At 31.8% G+C, this 19,203-nt stretch overlaps 1 protein-coding gene across 1 annotated transcript; it reads right to left on the bottom strand.

Annotated features, from left to right (window-relative positions):
- Positions 1-372: 372 nt before the first annotated feature.
- Positions 373-19,112, bottom strand: LOC111715888 (MAGUK p55 subfamily member 5; the record flags this gene model as incomplete). The annotated part of the gene is given in 12 exon segments (XM_023491322.1): positions 373-403; positions 2,166-2,293; positions 3,146-3,283; positions 3,937-4,112; positions 4,895-5,053; positions 7,740-7,851; positions 9,628-9,721; positions 12,157-12,317; positions 13,601-13,651; positions 14,070-14,143; positions 14,619-14,712; positions 18,995-19,112. Coding segments are annotated over 12 exon segments (1,329 nt in total), but the record flags the coding sequence as incomplete, so codon positions are not given.
- Between the last annotated feature and the right edge of the window lie 91 nt (positions 19,113-19,203).

Below are 19,203 nucleotides of genomic sequence, written 5' to 3'. Positions count from 1 at the left end.
TTAATTGGGTTTGGTTACAAATTTACAGAGTTACCCACAATGAGTGAGACATAGACGACCTTAAACTCTTTAAAGAAAATGATATGAAGGTTAAATATTGGTGTCTGCATTACATATAGTCTTAAATGGTATACTTAATATTTGGCAACGAAAGAAAGTTTGCAGTTTCGGGGGAGGGACATTTAATGTAGAAAAAACTGAATAAATTCCTTTACTGAAGGTTCATCTTTAGCAGGTAACCCTGCATTTTCTGGATGGTAATATTCACAATTATACAAACTGGAGGATATAAAATTTCTTTTTTGTTGATTCTTTACTGAAGCTAAAATACATATTTCAGTTGGTTGGTTGGTTGGTTGGTTGATTGGTTGTTGGTACCCATTGGGGTTCTCGTTCTAACAAACTGAAATTTAATATATTAAACTTTAGCATAGATAATTAGATTTTTTAAATTAATTATCTAAAAAATACAGTTGAAGATTAAAAACTAACGACAGATTGTGGAATAATGAAGCCGACTCCACATTTCTAAAGTGACATGTCCTATGCACATCGGTAACCTTTAAACCTCTATCCGTGTAACAATGAGGAAGATATCATCGTATTTCTATCTCACAATGTCCTTCAGTGTCTCTGAAGTATCGCCAAGCCACTTTTTTAAAAGAAGCCGCAAAGAAAAAAACTAGTTTTCAGCTTAAAAAATCTGATTCATTAATTCTTAATGAGACAAAGGTTAGACTTTTTTCTGTGCTTTTTAGATAAAGAATGTTTTGTTTTTCCTCCTCAGAAGACTTATTTTTATAATAAAAACTCATATTTATTGCGAAGGAATGGGAGGGGAGGGGGATGGGGTATTTCCAAGCCTGGAAAACAGAATGTCTTGAAGTTAAAAAGGAAAAAGTTAAAACATTAAAATTAATGAACTCAGTGAAAACATAAGTTTAATTTATTAGAAGTTATGTCAAGAGAAAATGAATAATATTTTAAATTATAATTAACAACACTTTGTTAATTCAGTGTTAATTATTAATTGGTTTCTAGAAGCTAAAACTTTCAATTCAATTTTATTTTGAATAGAAGTGAGGCTAGGCGGCAGTTCAAAATATTTACTAGAGGTTACGACACTGAGAACCATTAAAATACTGTAGTTTATTTGATTCTGTTACAAAACATATAGTTTTACTACATTGATAACCAGAAAACTCTGAAATAGGAAGACGACTTTTATAATCAAGTTTTAACTTTAAAACGTACACTGAGCATGAGAAACAACAATTGTGCAGTGTAAAAAGACCCTATTTTACTAAATTAATGATTTTATAAGTGTCTAGTAAAACTATTTGCTTTGTAACAGCATAAAATACACTTAATTATTGTTATAATGTCGTCTTCCTGTTTTATTTTTCTGGTTTACTGTTTACTGTTTAAAGTCATAAATTGAGTCTAAAATCGTTTTCCTATTCTAGAGTTTTCTGCTTCTCCCTGTAGGGTGTATAAATCTATGTCAATGCTAAGATCGAAGCAACTTAATTCAATATTTTTTTTGGCATTTTTATTCCTAATCAAAAGGATGGTGGTGACACGTGATACGTTTTTAGAAAGATAAGGACGAGACTTTCACCCTTTATAGGTTGTTTCTCAAAAATGCAGAGGATATTTTAGTTTATCCGGACGATATTCTAGTTTATCCGGACGATATTCTAGTTTATCCGGACGATATTTTAGTTTATCCGGACGATATTCTAGTTTATCCGGACGATATTCTAGTTTATCCGGACGACTCAGAAGAGTTTGATTCGGATAATTCCTTTTTATGAGAAACCAAAATGAAAAATAATTAATAATCAAAATTATCAACATTGATATCTAATTCATACTAGATCACACAAAGCTTTTAAGGGTACTGTTGTAAATCTGGCATTGAAATTGCGCTTACTTTCCTTTCAATTTTTTTTGGTACACCCTGCACGGGCAGCTGTAGTACATCTGAATTTCCGAGCCGGGTCAACCTTTCCGGTCCTAGTATGGACTGTACCTAGCTCTATTGACAGGACCAGCCGGAGCAACAAGGTTGACGCGGTCAGACTTTATGCTTCATATAGGTTGAATTTACTTTTACTAAAGGGGCAGAGGTGCGTGCCTGGTAATAATATATATATATCTACCTGATCTCGTACATAACTTGTTTGAGGACAAAGTCTACGTCTTCAAAGGGGATGACAGAGTCGAAGAAGTGTCCGTAGTTCTCCTCCATATTGTGCGCGATGATGACCAACTCTCTGTACTCGTCCTCCTAGGTCGACACAAAAATGTAAACTTATAATTATTAATTAAAAAGAAGATTTTTGAGAAAAAACTATACAACGGTGTAGTGTGAAAATCTGATCGGAAAAAGATTTTAGGCCAAAAAGCATTTTGCATTTGTGAAAATTCATGGCAAAACAATTTTTCTTTTTATCGGAAAAAGTTGTTTAAACGAGAGCGTAAGAAACTAACATTTCAAATGTCTCAAATATTTGCTTAAAACCTCCGGTGGTCGATTTTCTGATTTCTTATAAAGTTCAGACAGAGTCTTTCATACTTAATACGCATTCATTGATACAGTCATAGCCAGTGGCAACCGGAATAGATATCGGGACTAATACTTGATCCACTTTTTTTCTTAATCTCCAGATTAAATAATGCTTGTTCTCCTCTTAATATTAATCTCCAGAGCTGAAAACTTTAGAATGGTGGATATCGGGATTAAGGCTTAATCCACTCTTTTTCTTAATCTCGAGATTAAACATTGCTTGTTCTCCACTCATTTTTAATCTCCAGATTAATTAACCGATCGGGATTAAGGATATCCCATTCTAAAGTTTTCAGCTCTGGTCATGCCAGAAACAAATTTATTTATATACGTTGCTTGTCTGTCTGTTCGCCGTCTGTATCAAACAAACGTGAAAATGGTTAAACCGATCAGATCCCAATTTGTATGGTAGACCCCAGACCCCAGGAAAGGTGTATGGACCGTCAAAGTTGAAAATTTCATCTCAAAATGCGTCAATTTAAATAGAAAAATTTGAGAATGCTTCAAAATGGAGACTTTCAGAGCAACCTTTACAAGAATTTTGAAATGGCTGAAAATGGCCAGAATATATACCTTAAACATATCTCCGTTCTTGAGTTTAAGATGCCTGGATATATGAGGGGAGGGTGGAGTCAAGAATACAACATAAGGTTTCAGGTCGGAGTCATGGAAGGCAGGTAGAGATGAAGGTTGGATGTTTAACACACAAATCTAAACATATATTTCTTAAATTTGTATCACCATCTATACACAACATTGACTTGTTTGTATCCAATAAACGTACAAACGGCTGAACCGTTGGGGGCCGGGTTTTTTTGTAACTCCCATGACCCCAGGGAAGGTTTAAAGATAATTTAAATAAAGCAAATTTTACCAGAAAACATTCGATTTACAAAGAAAAATAGCTTGAAGAACAATGTTTAACACCTATTAAAAATTAGGAGAGAAACACCCTGAAAACCTAGTTTTTAAGAATCAGTTTGTTTAAAAATTAAATCTTTTTCATAATTTATACTCTAATTTTAAAATCTTTTGAATTCAACTCATGATCTAGCTGTGCTTAACCAGGGATGAAATATTTTGAAATTTCTTTACAAATCCAAATATTCATGAAAAAATATGATATGAACTTAAATGGAAAGTTTGTAAGAACAATTTAAACTTGAAAAAGAACAAAAGAATGATACAAGTGGCTTTTTAGGGTACTGTTGTAAAGCGGGCATGGAACTTTCCAAATAAAGGGCTACTAAAAATATGTTTAGAAAAAAAATAATATTTTGAATGATAAATTTAAAAGAAAGAGAGGAGTGGAAGTTAAGAGAAAAGGAACTTTGAAATGTATTTGAAAAAAGAAGAAGTCAAACCTTAGCTGAGTTAAGAATAGATTTGATACTTGATGTGCTGGTTCCATACATCTGTTTATCATATTCTCCATGCTCAAGAAACCTCTTCTCCGTCACCATCGTCTCAAACTGCTGTTTGCTCACAAAATAATAATCAACACCATCTATCTCTCCCTCTTCTCTACCTCGTGTTGTGTCTAAATAATAAAATGGTAACTCATGAGGAATTTGGAAATCTTCTGAAAATGTCGTTGTTATAATACCAAAATATTTATGGCGCATTTACTAAAATTTACAAATAAAAAACCTTTTTAGTGTTTACATAAATGGGACATAAGCTCCAAATTTTGAGGTAAAACATGCATACTTTATATTTTATAAAAAAGGCCAAAACGAAAAAATAAATCGTTTGATTAACATATTCTTCATGAAAATACAAGATTTGGATATTTCAAGCGCGTTGAAATTTTAAAATGTATATACAGTTAAACCCTAAATATTAAATACATCGAAAGAATTTATTAAATGTCGTCTTGACAATTTTTCAATGGGTTTTATACTATTTTACGTAAATCTCAGTTTTTGCGAAAATAAATAAATAGCCATGAATGTGCGGGAACAGTTTTAAAACAGCTCCATATAATCATTTAATTAAATAGCTAAATATCTGCAACATTCCATTATCAGAAAGTGAAGAATACGACATTTGATGAATTCTTTCGATGTATGGCTTATTTAGGCTTTCACTGTACCTAGGCTACAAAAAAGTAAAATTGAGTTGGCGAGGTAAAATAAAAGACCAAGGCGTGTTGCGACACTTCAAAGTCAATTTGATGAATAACTTTCAGAGTGGCTTAGATCTCATCTTAATTTCTGAGCACTTTCATAAAGAAGAATTATTTATAGTTTAAAACACAAACAGAAAATACTTTTCCACAGAAAAACAAAATTGACAATTTAAAAAAAAGTGATTACATACGTGGGACAGGAGCTGCAAATTTAGAAGTATCATCTAATAATCGTTGTCGGAGCTCATGTCGACCAATGCTAGGTGGACCAACCAGGATAAGAGGACGCTTCTGGTTCGGTTGAGGATAGTACAGAGCCATTTCTTCATACGGAGGGGTTTCTTGTGCATCTAAATGTAATAATCAGTTTAAAGGGACTGTGTGCGATATTTTAAGTGACCCTTCATTTAAAAAATGGCATGCCAAATTCACAATTGTACCTTACAAACCTTTTTCTGATGAGCTGTTTTTCTTGTATAAATATACGTGCGCATTTGTGCTTTTACATCATGAAGGAAATTGACAGAATTCAACTCTTTTTAGACAGAAAAATTCATATTCCCTCATGTTTCTCAGATAGAAGTTTCAATGGTACCGTTGTGAATAGGACTAGCAACAGTTTAGGTTAACAGGAAACTATTTAATCAGTATTTTAATCAGATCTGAAAATCAATTAGAACTATTTTCATCAAAAAAAATGTAAGGAATAGTGTAGTGACAAGTGTGGTGGTGAGCAAATCCAACCTTGCATTGGAGATTCGCCTAAGGGGGGGGGGAGGGGGTAAAAAATTGAGATTTTGTAAATGAGGTTAAGGTCTATTTAAAAGATTTTGATAAAATTGCATAAAATGGACAGATTGTCAATTGTTAAGAAAAGGAATATATTAATGCTTAGGGTCAGGTTGGGCCTAGAGGGGGTGGGGATCTAGCCTGGGTTCTCGCAAACGCTCCTGAACCTTCTTAATTTACTTAGCAATATAAAGTTTACTAAAGAGATGCAAAATAGATTACAAATCAAGAACAATAAAACTATACAACACTGAACACTTTTAATCCTTAGAAAGATCATCTGAATTGAACTAATTTTCCACACAAACTCTAATTTTACAGTATTTTTCCAACAAACTCTAATTTTACGGTATTTTTCCAACAAACTCTAATTTTACAGTATTTTTCCAACAAACTCTAATTTTACAGTATTTTTCCAACAAACTCTAATTTTACAGTATTTTTCCCACAAACTCTAATTTTACAGTGATTACAGAAAACTCTGAAATAGGAAGACGACTTTTAGAATTTATTAATAGATTTTAAAAGTTCAATGCGCATGATACACAGTCATTGTGCAGTGTAAACAGGTCTATTTCACTAAATTAGTGATTTAATAAGTGTATAGTTAAAATATTTGCACTGTACAATCATCACATACACTTCAGTATTGCTATAATGTCGTCTTCTTATTATATTGTTTTCTGGGTATCACTGTATAAACTTTTATATTTGCACCCCAATGCGATAGACGGTTAGGCCTTTGATATTCCAAACTTTACATAGGCAAAATAGTCTTGATGTCTAATATATCAAAGGTTTACACATACAGGTTGCAAAGGTAAAATAAGAGTTTCTGCTCAATAATCAGTTTCTAGCGTGGGAGTGCGAGTCCCATTCTTTAATGCTCTAATTTTTAACGTTTAGAATCCAAGTAAAACTCCCATATTAGTTTTAGTATAACATAAGCATGACATCCTTTGCTTACATGCATATCAATCATTTTCATATACTATCAGATTTTTAACCCATATTGTAAAGTTTTGTTTTGAGTGTTCTCTCAAATAGACCATACTGTAAAGAAATTGAGTGTTTGCCACAAACTCTGATTTTCTATTTCACCTTTACATACTAATGTAGCAGACCTTTGATATTTCAAATTATGTATTTTGTTACAGAAAACAATTTAATTTTGAAATATTAAATGTTTACACCATCAGGTTTCACAGATATCGTGGTCAGAAAAGTTAATTTTGGGGCAAAATCTCAGTTCCTTTCCTTGTAGCATGATATTAAATATTCTGGAGTATGCTGTTAAACGTTAATGGAAGTATGCTGTCAAATTTTTTACAGAGGTTTGGTCCATCACAATCACCGAATTTTAAATCTTATTTTTCTTGTTTCTGTAATTTCTCACTTTTACATCTAAAATGTTCATTAAAACGTTTATTTTATCTTTTCTTTCATCTTTTCATTGAACTTTGGAGACAAAATTCTTTAGTTTAAAGATGTGAATAAAGAATTCATCTGAAAGCTCGGAACACTTTTAGGTATTCTAGGGAAGACATGTGGACAAGAAAATCAAGAAAATCAAGAAAATTGAAATAGGATTGATGTGTAAAGTTAAAAAGTTGTCTGATCCTAGAAAATAGAAATTTATTGTCTACCGATAAATCCAGTCTTTAAACCACAATATTAGAATTCAGAGAAATATAATTTATCTTTTGTAAAATTATTTTACAATCCATCCGCATAGAATTACTAATATAATTATTTTTTATTAAATATTATACAGGGTTACCAACAAATGATGACACTTCATATTATACTTTATTTATAATTTATAATAATGCTTCCCTACTTCTGTAAACTATAAGTTCCTTTTTTTATCATTTAATTAGCCATAAAAAGATTACAATTAAGGGATAAGACGTGAATCAAATTGTCAAATACACATTTTACAAAATCATATAAAAGGGACTGTACACGCAATTTCAAGTGACATTTCATTAAAAGTGTGGAATGTTCGATTCACAACATTACCCTGAAAAGCTTTGTATGATAAAGAGGCCATGAGATATCCATAATCTTCTTTTCAAAAATTACTATTTTTAATTGGGGTTTCTTTTTTGCGTTTTTCTGCAACAACGGAGGAAATTGTCAAAATCAAACATTTTTCAAGATAGAGAAAGGACCATTTATTCCACAATAATGATCAGATACAGGGTACCATTGTGAGTAGGGCATGTTCCTCTTTTTAAAGATTACCTCTACGGAAGGGAGAAGAGGCAGAACGACGTTTTTGAGGTTTCCTAGTGCAGAGGAGGGAAGAGGATGTCGTCTTCTTCCGGGACGGAGAGGTGCTTTGCTCCCTGGATTCCTAGACAATTATAAATAACTATACTACAGTGAAAGAGATCGAATAAAGACGACCTGCTGGACTGTAGACTATTATTTGGTTTGGCAGACTTTTCGAATTACGGTGGTTGGGTTCTTATCATGAAGAAAGTACTAGATATTGTAAATCATTTAATTCAGAATTAATTTCATTTTGATGCGGATCCGGATCCGGCTATGTCCTCTTTGTTCGTAATTTGTATGTATAGAGACTTGGTTTACCATTTACTGATTATAAGAATAGTGATCTCTATTTACACATCAGCAGATGCCACTTAAATATGTTTTTGTTTTATTTTTGCTTCTTAAATTTCTATATTGCAGATCCGGTTCACGCGGATTTTATAGTTCGGTCCTTATCCCAGAAAGCTGCCGGGGCATGCGTTTATAATGAAAAAGTTTAAAAAGACAACTCAGGATAGAGATGGGCATTTGTTTTTTTGAACGAAAGAATTTTTTATGAAAAAGGGTGTCGTTTTTTTACTATACGAACGGTTTTTAAAAAAACGATATTTTTTTTCTGAACAAACGATTTTTAAAATAAAATTTTTGAAAAAAATAATAGTTTTTTTTTCTAAATAAACGATTTTACTGAACGATCGTTCAGTGAGAAAACGAACGAAATAGATGGAAAATTAAGGATAATTTTGAGAATGAACAAAATCAATTTTCTTTTAATCGAACGAAAGGGGTCGTTTACAAACGATGAACGAAATGAAAAAAGTCGAATGTGCCCATCTCTAGATCCGGGGAGCTATTAATATTGAATTAGGATCTGCACAAATGTTAGATCCGGATCTGGATCCTATAGGTACTGCATGTTCCTAAACAGTTTTCTATTCTTTAATTTCCGAGGATTGTAGATTATATATTAAGAGCAAAACTTCTGAAGCTGGAGAATTTATTATTCTTCCAAACACTAGATTAAATATAAATATCTATTATTCTTCCACACACTAGATCAAATATAAATATCTATTATTCTTCCACACACTAAATCAAATATAAATATCTATTATTCTTCCACACACTAGATCAAATATAAATATCTATTATTCTTCCACACACTAGATCAAATATAAATATCTATTATTCTTCCACGCACTAGATTAAATATAAATATTTATTATTCTTCCACACACTAGATTAAACATAAATATCTATTATTCTTCCACACACTAGATCAAATATAAATATCTATTATTCTTCCACACACTAAATCAAATATAAATATCTATTATTCTTCCACACACTAGATCAAATATAAATATCTATTATTCTTCCACACACTAGATCAAATATAAATATCTATTATTCTTCCACACACTAGATTAAACATAAATAAGAAACTGGATTTAGATTAAAAAAATAATTCTAAAGATGTCTTCCTAATATTGAATTCATCAAAATATGAAGAAACAAAATAATTAAAAAATAAGCTAATACTAGGACTAATACAAAAAAAGGTTGTAGGTACTATTCTGTACTGTACTGTACAGTACTGTACTGTACTGTACTGTAAAACTGTAATACCGTTCTGTACTGTACTGTACTGTACTGTAAAACTGTAATACTGTACTTACTGTACTGTAAAATTTTAATGTGCTGTAGCTTTACTGTACTTTAATTTAATAATGTTCTGTCTGTAATACTGTACTGTAATACTTTACTCTAATACTGTATTGTTATATTGTACTGCACTGTACTATTCTGCGCTGAACTGTCCCATTATATACTGTTGTACTGTACTGTACTGTACCTGGTCCTTCTTCTGTCTCTGTAGAGCTAGCCTATGCTGTTGAAGAGCTAGGCTAGGTATAAGGCCTGCCAGGGTCTGCGTCCATTCTCCATCCCTGAAATAATTAAAAAAAGTATTCATGAGAGCCTGGAACTTTTAGAGGAGAAGTTTCTTAACTTGAATTGTAGTGCACTAAACTTTTGAACTATACGGAGTTATGTGAAAACATCAGCTAATTCTAGTTTACTTTTATCTTATCAGTCGAATACAGGATTATTAACAAATGATTAGACTTCAGAGACGACTGTACGGAATTAAATATCTGTTTCCTTACATTTACAGTTCTCTGCAACTGCAGTTAACTTGTTTCTTTCTTTTCCAAATCTTTAAATAAGCCATTAAAAGACTTTATTTAATGCAGCTTAACTTAACCTTGGGAATGAGTTTCAGATCGTCTTTACAGTCTTACAATTTGTGGGTAGCCCGGTATCAATGAATATACAGGGTGTCCCATGAAACATGACCGTTGGTGAATAGTTTTGAATGTCTTCTTTCATCCATATACTGTATTAGATATTAAAGACTTTTTGCAGTTTATTTAGTTTTAAAAACTTCACATAAATATATTTTACTTAAAAATCAATTTTACTAAAATATGGATGCCTTAAAATATTTATTATTATTCTCTTTGGTAACAAACAACTTGACATATTATGGAAGAAGACATTTTAAACTATTCACCAACTGTCATGTAGTATCTTGCATAGGTCCACCATTTGACCAATAACACGGGTTAATGGATAAAAACAAAGGAATTGAGTCTTTGCCACAAACTCTGAATTTATAATCCCTAAATCTTTGGAACCCAATGTCGTAACTCTTTGATATTTCAAACTTATATTATTTGATCTAACAGAATTCATAGTTTGAATTATCTAAGGTCTATGACATTGGAATCCAAAGATATAAGATTTAGAAAAGCAGAGTTTGTGGCAAAGTCTCAATTCCTTTTAGCCTTTGTATCTTTATTAAAAAAAATATTAAGTTGTCATTATTAACTCTTATTCTTTGTGGATTGCCTTGAATGATACATTTTACTCTTTAGATTTAAAATCTAATGGAAAATCTTTCAGTTAGATTTTAAATCTACTTGTTTAATATGATGATAAAGTCAAAATTTAATCCTGGAAGAACTGAGCTTGAAATGAATATATTATATTAAGCAAAAACGCCAGTTCAGCAAAATGTAAAAGAAGAGTTTGCAAATATTAAAGATTTGCATCTAATTCATACTAGATCACACAAAGCTTTTAAGGATACNAGGACAACGTACAGTACATGTGATTTAATAGGACAACGCACAGTACATGTGATTGAATAGGACAGCGTACAGTACATTTGATTTAATAGGAAAACGTACAGTACATGTGATTTAATAGGACAACGTGCAGTACATGTGATTTAATAGGACAACGTACAGTACATGTGATTTAATAGGACAATGTGCAGTTCATGTGATTTAATAGGACAACGTACAGTGCATGTGATTTAATAGGACAACGTACAGTGCATATGATTTAATAGGACAACGTACAGTACATGTGATTTAATAGGACAACGTACAGTGCATATGATTTGATAGGACAACGTACAGTACATGTGATTGAATAGGACAACGTACAGTTAACGTACAGTACATGTGATTTAATAGGACAACGTACAGTACATGTGATTTAATAGGACAACGTACAGTACATGTGATTCCAAATGAAACTCCAATTATAGATTGAAGTCAGAACTTTTGTGTTGTAGATCAAGCAATCATCTCTTTTAATAATTTAATCACTTTTCAATATCTTGAAACTGACCTTAAATACATTAAAATATTGATCCTAAAATTCAAAAATGTCTACGATGAATATCGAGATCAAAGCGTTCAAGATTAATACTCTAATTTCCGAGCTTGGATGTTTTAATTTCCCCAGTGTATTTGAAACAATTAAAGAGAAACAAATATAATATTAAAACCTGGCAAAAAGAATTTAATAAATATCAATCAAACTTTAAGAACACAAATTTTTTAAGAAAGTAGATTAATTGAGGCGAAAATTCTGTTTTCACAAGCATCACAAGCACTTAAAAAAAAATTTCAAAGAGTTTTATACAGGGCCGATCAGAATGAGACTTTGATATAAATCTAAAACCGTTCAAATCTGATGTTTTAAGGTTACTTTCAATATAGACTTTTTGAAGTGAAATAAATTATTTAGCAACATCTTTTTATACGTTTAGATTGTCTGTTTGTTTGTCTGTCTGTATCCAATAACCGGTAAAACGGATGAAAAGATCGGGCCAAACATTTTTGAGCCAACTCACATCATCACATGACTCAAGGAAAGGTTTATGGAGTTGAATTTAAACGCTAAATTTTTAAATAGAAAAAAGGTGCGCGAAGCACCCTAAAAGCCTTGCTTTTTTTCTGAGAGAATTTCCGATCTATAATTGCTGTTAAGTATATTTTTGCGTAAAAATAATAAATATTATAATAACCTGTAAGCTTGCCACCAATGAGGATCATCCTTGTTGATGACATGAAGAATATCTCCTCGTTGAAAGGATATCCCGAGCTCATGACAAGGTATATAAAGGTCGTCTTCTGGTGTGTAGGAGAAATGTGCTCGATAGTGGAATACTGGCTGAGTCTCTTCTTCCTGTACAAGTATCGTTTATAGATAGTTTATTATTTGATTCTAAACATTTGCTTTTCTTGTAAAATTTTGACCCTGGCAGAAAAAATATGCAAAAAGAACTACCCAGAAACAATCCAAAAACGATGCAAAAACGATGCAAAAATGACCCAAAAACGATCCAAAAACGATTCAAAAACGATCCAAAAACGATCCAAAAACGATCCGAAAACGATCCAAAAACGATCCAAAAACGATCTGAAAACGATCCAAAAACGATCTGAAACAATCCAAAAACGATCCGAAAACGATCCAAAAATGATCCAAAAACGATGCAAAAATGACCCAAAAACGATGCAAAAAAGAACATATTGTAACCATCGTTTTTCCAATGTTTATAACAAATATTAGGATTTAGATTAGTTTATAAAAACGAATAACAACACGTTTTACATTGTACAAGTCAAAACAATAGTGCATAATGTAATGTAATGTAATGTTCAGTGAGTAACGTTTGTGTCTTATTTCAATGGCTATTTCTATAGATCAAATAAGCTTTGAGACAAAGGAGAAGTCAAAATATAAAGTTGATTTCAATTTTATTTTCATTTCAATTGAACAAAATTATTTTGGAAATATCTTAAATTTTTTTGGAGAAAATCCTTGAACCAATCAAAACGTTATAACACACGTGCTATAAATCTGCTAATTTAACTTTATAGCACGTTCATTATGAAATTCACGATGAAGTAAGTAAGAATGATAAAGTACACAATAGTTTCATAAAAACTTTTATGGGTGACCGGGAGCATAAAAAACATCTTAATGCTCCCCCCTCTTCCCCTAATAAATGCATGTACACTCCTCACGTACAACTTACAAGTGTACATGTTTTCTAATGTACGGTATAGGATATACCAAGGTTGTCTTGGGATATACAAAGTTACTGAGACTGTAAAGACGACCTGAAACTCTAGAAAAATGAAGATTTTAAGGTTAAGGTTGAAAAAATTTGAAGTTTCAGGAAACCATGAGTCTAAGGAGAAACAGACAGGATAAATTCCGTAAAGCCGTCTTTAAAGTATCATCCTTTGTATCTGAAAGTGTGCTTTGGTCTAATGATATTAAATTTACGTTATTACTTAAAACTTCAAAATGGTCAGAAATAGCGGAATAATTTGTAATTGTAGATATGAATGATTCATACAAAGAATAGTATAATAATATTGGTTCATTCTCGCAGTAATCACAAGACAAGACAATAATCTATATTGTTATTATTCTTAAATTATCATTTAATATGGGACCTGTGCAGACTGAGGACCAGGAATAATGACGAATGTCAGGGTCCCAGACATCTGAAATAGTTTAATATTTTTAATAGAAATACACTACTGAGTTCGCATTAAATTTAAATAGAAAAGTGTATTTTGCAATTAAAGGGACTGTAAGCGTAATTTTAAGTGAACCTCCATTCAAAGAAGGCAATGTCTGATTCACTGATTCACAACGGTACCCTTAAAGCTTTGTCTGGTCAAAAGTTAATCAGATATCAATGTTTATAATTTATAAATCTGATTATTTTCAATTAGGATGACTTGTGCATTTCTATATTGATCAGATAAAGGTTTCAACATTGTGAAATAGGCATTGCCATTTTTACATGGATGGTCACTTAAAATTAATTTTTCCTCTTTAGTCGTTAAACAATAAAATTTTTGTTTTTCAATCAAAATTACTTATTTAATGCAGTTAGTTGTCAAAAATATAGCTTGCCTGACAGAGAGTAGAGCAGATATCATGAACAGATTTACCAGTCAATCGAAGTCCATTCACTTCTAGCACCTCATCTAGTTATAATAATTAGAAATAATGATGATAATAAAAATAATATTCAATAATGATAATGATAATACTAATAATAATGATAAAAAACAATAATAAAGATAGTAATAATAATATTAATAAGGATAATAATAATGCAAATAATAATAAAAATAATGATAATAATGATAAAATCAAAATAATTATACAGAGAAAATTGATAGCTGAGTTGATATAGCTGTGGGTGATAAATTCTCTTTTCAAATAACAAGTTTACAAGTAGTTGAAGAGAAAATTGACAGCTTCTCTTTGATTTCATTTTTTGTGTATCCACGCTGTTTAAAAGCTTGATATAAAATAAAATTGAAATCAAAAGTCGTCTTTATTTTATTGATATAATTGCCTACCACCGTATGATAATAAAATAGTATTAATACTAACTACAACTATACCTACTACTACTTGAAAAATAAAAATAATAATGATAATAATAATAATAACCTCCAGGGTTTAGGTTTCCACTTCTCTCTGCTGCTCCTCCCTTCACAACTCGTCCTATCACAACCTTCTCCCCTTCATTCCGTACTGTAGCACCCTAGAATACACGGAGTATATGGTACAATGTAAGATGCTGTGCAGTACATGGAGAAAGTTGTACACTGTACAGTACTGTGGTAAGGCAGTTTTGTAGATAAAAACATTTTAGTGGAGAAATATTATTTTGTTGTTTTCTAACATTCTCTTTTGTTTCTGATTTAATAAATTATATCTACGTAATAAATTATATCTACGTAATCCCAAAATGGAAACTTGAGAGTTTCGTTCAACTATACTCTATTTCCTACTCATCTTCCTTTTGTACACGTATTGTTTTAAACCTGAGAGGGCAAAACTTACAAGAAATTTTCCGGGTTTCCCAAACCAAACCTGGCCACGATACCGGGTTAGCTCTCTCAAGTCCATGAGTACTGCTTAAGTCTGAGTTTGGGTTTCGTAAGGGTTTTGGGAAACTTGTATGTACTCTGTGAACTCGAATTCGAAAAAATGGAGAATATAAAGAAACCAAATAAAATAATAACAAAAATATTAATATCCACAAAACTGCGTAACCCCATTCGTGAAACCCGGGTTCCAAAACTGGATTTCATAACGATACCCTGTCTTAAGTTTTGGGCTCTGCATTCCCACAAAGGATGAGAATTCTTGTACGGAATTTATAATGTATGTTTCCTTTTATTCACGATTCCCTGCAACTGTAAACTTGTTTCTTTCTTTGCCAAATCATTAAATAACCCATTATATCACTATATCCAATGCATATACTTAATTTAAGCTCAAGGGATCGTTATTTTTTAAGAGTTTCCTGTCGTCTTTACAGTCTCATCCTGTGTGGGTATACCCTGCAGTATAGTTGTGTTCCATTTCCTACACAGATAAAGACAGTCACGGATATAATACAGATTTTATTATTTTCATCCTTAACCTTTACCATTAAACTTTTACAGCAATAGAGTAATAGAGAAAGCTAGTTACTAATGTACTGAGTATAATGTTACGTATTTCCTCTGTTTACAAGGATGTTACTGATTGACTCTGTATATAAGGAAGTAAGTGATTTACTCTGCAGTATATAAGAATATTACTGCTTTACTCTGTATATAAAGATGTTAACGATTTCCTGTGTATATAAGAATGTTCCTGATTTACTCTGTATATAAGAATGTTACTGATTTCCTCTGTATATGAAAATGTTACTGATTTACTCTGTATATAAGAATGTTCCTGATTTCCTCTGTATATAAGAATGTTACTGCAATTTACTCTGTATGAGGATATGTTCCTGATTTACTCTGTGTATGAGAATGTTCCTGATTTACTCTGTATATAAGAATGTTCCTGATTTACTCTGTATATAAGAATGTTCCTGATTTCCTCTGTATATAAGAATGTTACTGCAATTTACTCTGTATGAGGATATGTTCCTGATTTACCCTGTGTATGAGAATGTTCCTGATTTACTCTGTATATAAGAATGTTCCTGATTTACTCTGTATATAAGAATGTTCCTGATTTCCTTTGTATATAAGAATGTACTGATTTCCTCTGTATATAAGAATGTTCCTGATTTACTCTGTATATAAGAATGTTACTGATTTACTCTGTATATGAGGATATATTCCTGATTTACTCTGTATATGAGAATGTTCCTAATTTACTCTGTATAAAGAATGTTCCTGATTTACTCTGTATATAAGAATGTTCCTGATTTACTCTGCTTATAAGAATGTTACTTATTTACTCTGTATATAAGAATGTTACTGATTTCCTCTGTATATAGAATGTTACTGATTTACTCTGTATATAAGAATGTTACTGATTTCCTCTGTATATAAGAATGTTACTGATTTCCTCTGTATATAGAATGTTACTGATTTACTCTGTATATAAGAATGTTACTTATTTCCTCTGTATATAAGAATGTTACTGATTTACTCTGTATATAAGATTGTTACTGATTTACACTGTATATAAGAATGTTATACTGTATATAAATACCTATTTACCCAAAAATCTAATGATCTGAATACCTAATTACCCGAATATCTCATTATCCGAATACATAATTACCCGAATACCTAATCACCCGAATACATAATGATCTGAATACCTAATTACCCGAATACCTAATTATCCGAATACATAATTACCCGAATACCTAATTACCCGAATACATAATTACCCGAAGACCTAATTACCCGAATACATAATTACCCGAATACCTAATCACCCGAATACCTAATTATCCGAATACCTAATTACCCGAATACATAATTACCCGAATACCTAATTACCCGAATACCTAATTACCCGAAAACCTAATTTACCCGAATACCTAATTACCCGAATACCTAATTACCCGAATACCTAATTACCTGAATACCTGATTATCCGAATACCTAATTACCTGAATACCTAATTATTTGAATTCCTAATTACCTGAATACCTAATTACCCGAATACCTAATTACCCGAATACCTAATTACCCGAATACCTAATTACCTGAATACCTAATTATTCGGAAACCTAATTATACGAATACCTAATTACCCGAATACCTAATTACCTGAATACCTAATTATTCGAATACCTAATTACCCGAATACCTAATAATCCGAATACCTAATTACCCGAATACCTAATTACCCGAATAGCTAATTACCCGAATAGCTAATTACCTGAATACCTAATTATCCTAATACCTAATTATCCAAATACCTAATTACCTGAATACCTAATTACCCGAATACCTAATAACCCAAATACCTAATTACCCGAATACCTAATTACCCGAATACCTAATTACCCGAATACCTAATTACCTAAATACCTAATTACCCGAATAGCTAATTACCTGAATACCTAATTATTCGGAAACCTAATTATACGAATACCTAATTACCTGAATACCGAAGTTCACAAACACACTCCTTCATTTAAATTTACCAATCATCTCCCCTGTGCTTTTCTTTTTCCACTTTGTTTTCGTTTCTAATTTTGTCTTTTATTTTTTCCCCTTCCTGGTCATGTTTATTTTTCTGTAAACCTTCTTTATTTTCTTCCGTTCATGGTTTGTTCTTCTTCTTCTCTCCCCTACCCCCCTTCTCTTCCATCACTCTTCCCTTCATGCACAATTTTCTTAATTTTTCTCTTCCCTTCATGAACAGTTGTCTTCCACCTTCTCTTCCCTTCATGCACAGTTTTCTTACTCTTTCTCTTCCCTTCATGCACAGTTTTCTTACTCCTTCTCTTCCCTTCATGCACAGTTTTCTTACTCCTTCTCTTCCCTTCATGCAGTTTTCTTACTCCTTCTCTTCCCTTCATGCACAGTTTTCTTACTCCTTCTCTTCCCTTCAATCGCAGTTTTCTTACTCCTTTTCTTCCCTTCATGCACAGTTTTCTTACTCTTTCTCTTCCCTTCATGCACAGTTTTCTTACTCCTTCTCTTCCCTTCAATCGCAGTTTTCTTACTCTTTCTCTTCCCTTCATGCAAAGTTTTCTTACTCCTTCTCTTCCCTTCATGCACAGTTTTCTTACTCCTTCTCTTTCTTCCCTTCATGCACAGTTTTCTTACTCCTTCTCTTTCCTTCATGCACAGTTTTCTTACTCCTTCTCTTTCTCCGTTCATTGCCTTATCATTCCTTTCCTACTAGGGATTAAGGAGTCCCTATAGCCATTATATGTTCTAATGGTTGAATATCTTAAATATTAACAAATACCGCAGATATACTTGGCAGAGATTTACTCATTCCTTCTTCATACATTTAATGGTCAATATTGTAACTTTATTATTCTGTATATAACGATAATACTAAACTTAAAAACTTTTTATTTCATGTATTGTTAACATGTAAAGGTTATATATATGTTGCTATGGAGAAATTTAATAAATTGGTAGCTGTCCAGTTGCATGGTTTTGTATAACTGTGTAACTATTTTATATATACTACTTTATAGCTCCAGTCGCTGTTTAAATATTAATCTTTTAAGGTGTGTATCATTTTATATTTATACCTATGTGGGTGTTTAGCTCTTAAGATAAAACCTTTAAAGCTCTGTAGCATTTTATAAACATAAAATCTTTTTATCTGCCTATAGCCTTTAGACAATTTTTTTTTGTAGTCGCAATGTGTTTCTTTGTAGCTATTTGTCTTTGTAGCAGTCTAGCAGTGTAGCAGTCTAGCAGTGTAGCAGTGTAGCACTGTAGCAGTGTAGCAGTGTAGCATTGAAGCTGTGCAGTGTTAAGGTTTTTTAGTAACTTTTGGCTGTGTGTCTGTACGTACTGTGAACTGTTGCTTAAAAAAATAAAAAAATTTACCAATGGTTCGTTGTGCTTAGTGATTCGAACAACTCTAGTATTAGAGTCAGGAGTGGAATTCCCAGTTCTATCTCGAGTCCACATTTCCGCCAGGCATCTTTTCCACGGCATTCCACCCTGAAATATTCATTCAAAAATATTTTTATTTTGTCTAAGAGCTAAATATTACTTTCCTTATAAAAACCTTAGCATTAAAAACGATTCACCTC

The sequence above is a fragment of the Eurytemora carolleeae genome, unplaced genomic scaffold, assembly GCF_000591075.1.
Source record: "Eurytemora carolleeae unplaced genomic scaffold, Eaff_2.0 scaffold19, whole genome shotgun sequence".
NCBI lineage: Eukaryota > Metazoa > Arthropoda > Copepoda > Calanoida > Temoridae > Eurytemora > Eurytemora carolleeae.
The sequence above is the reverse complement of the archived record's forward strand: the minus strand, read 5'-3'. Positions and strand labels throughout refer to the sequence as shown.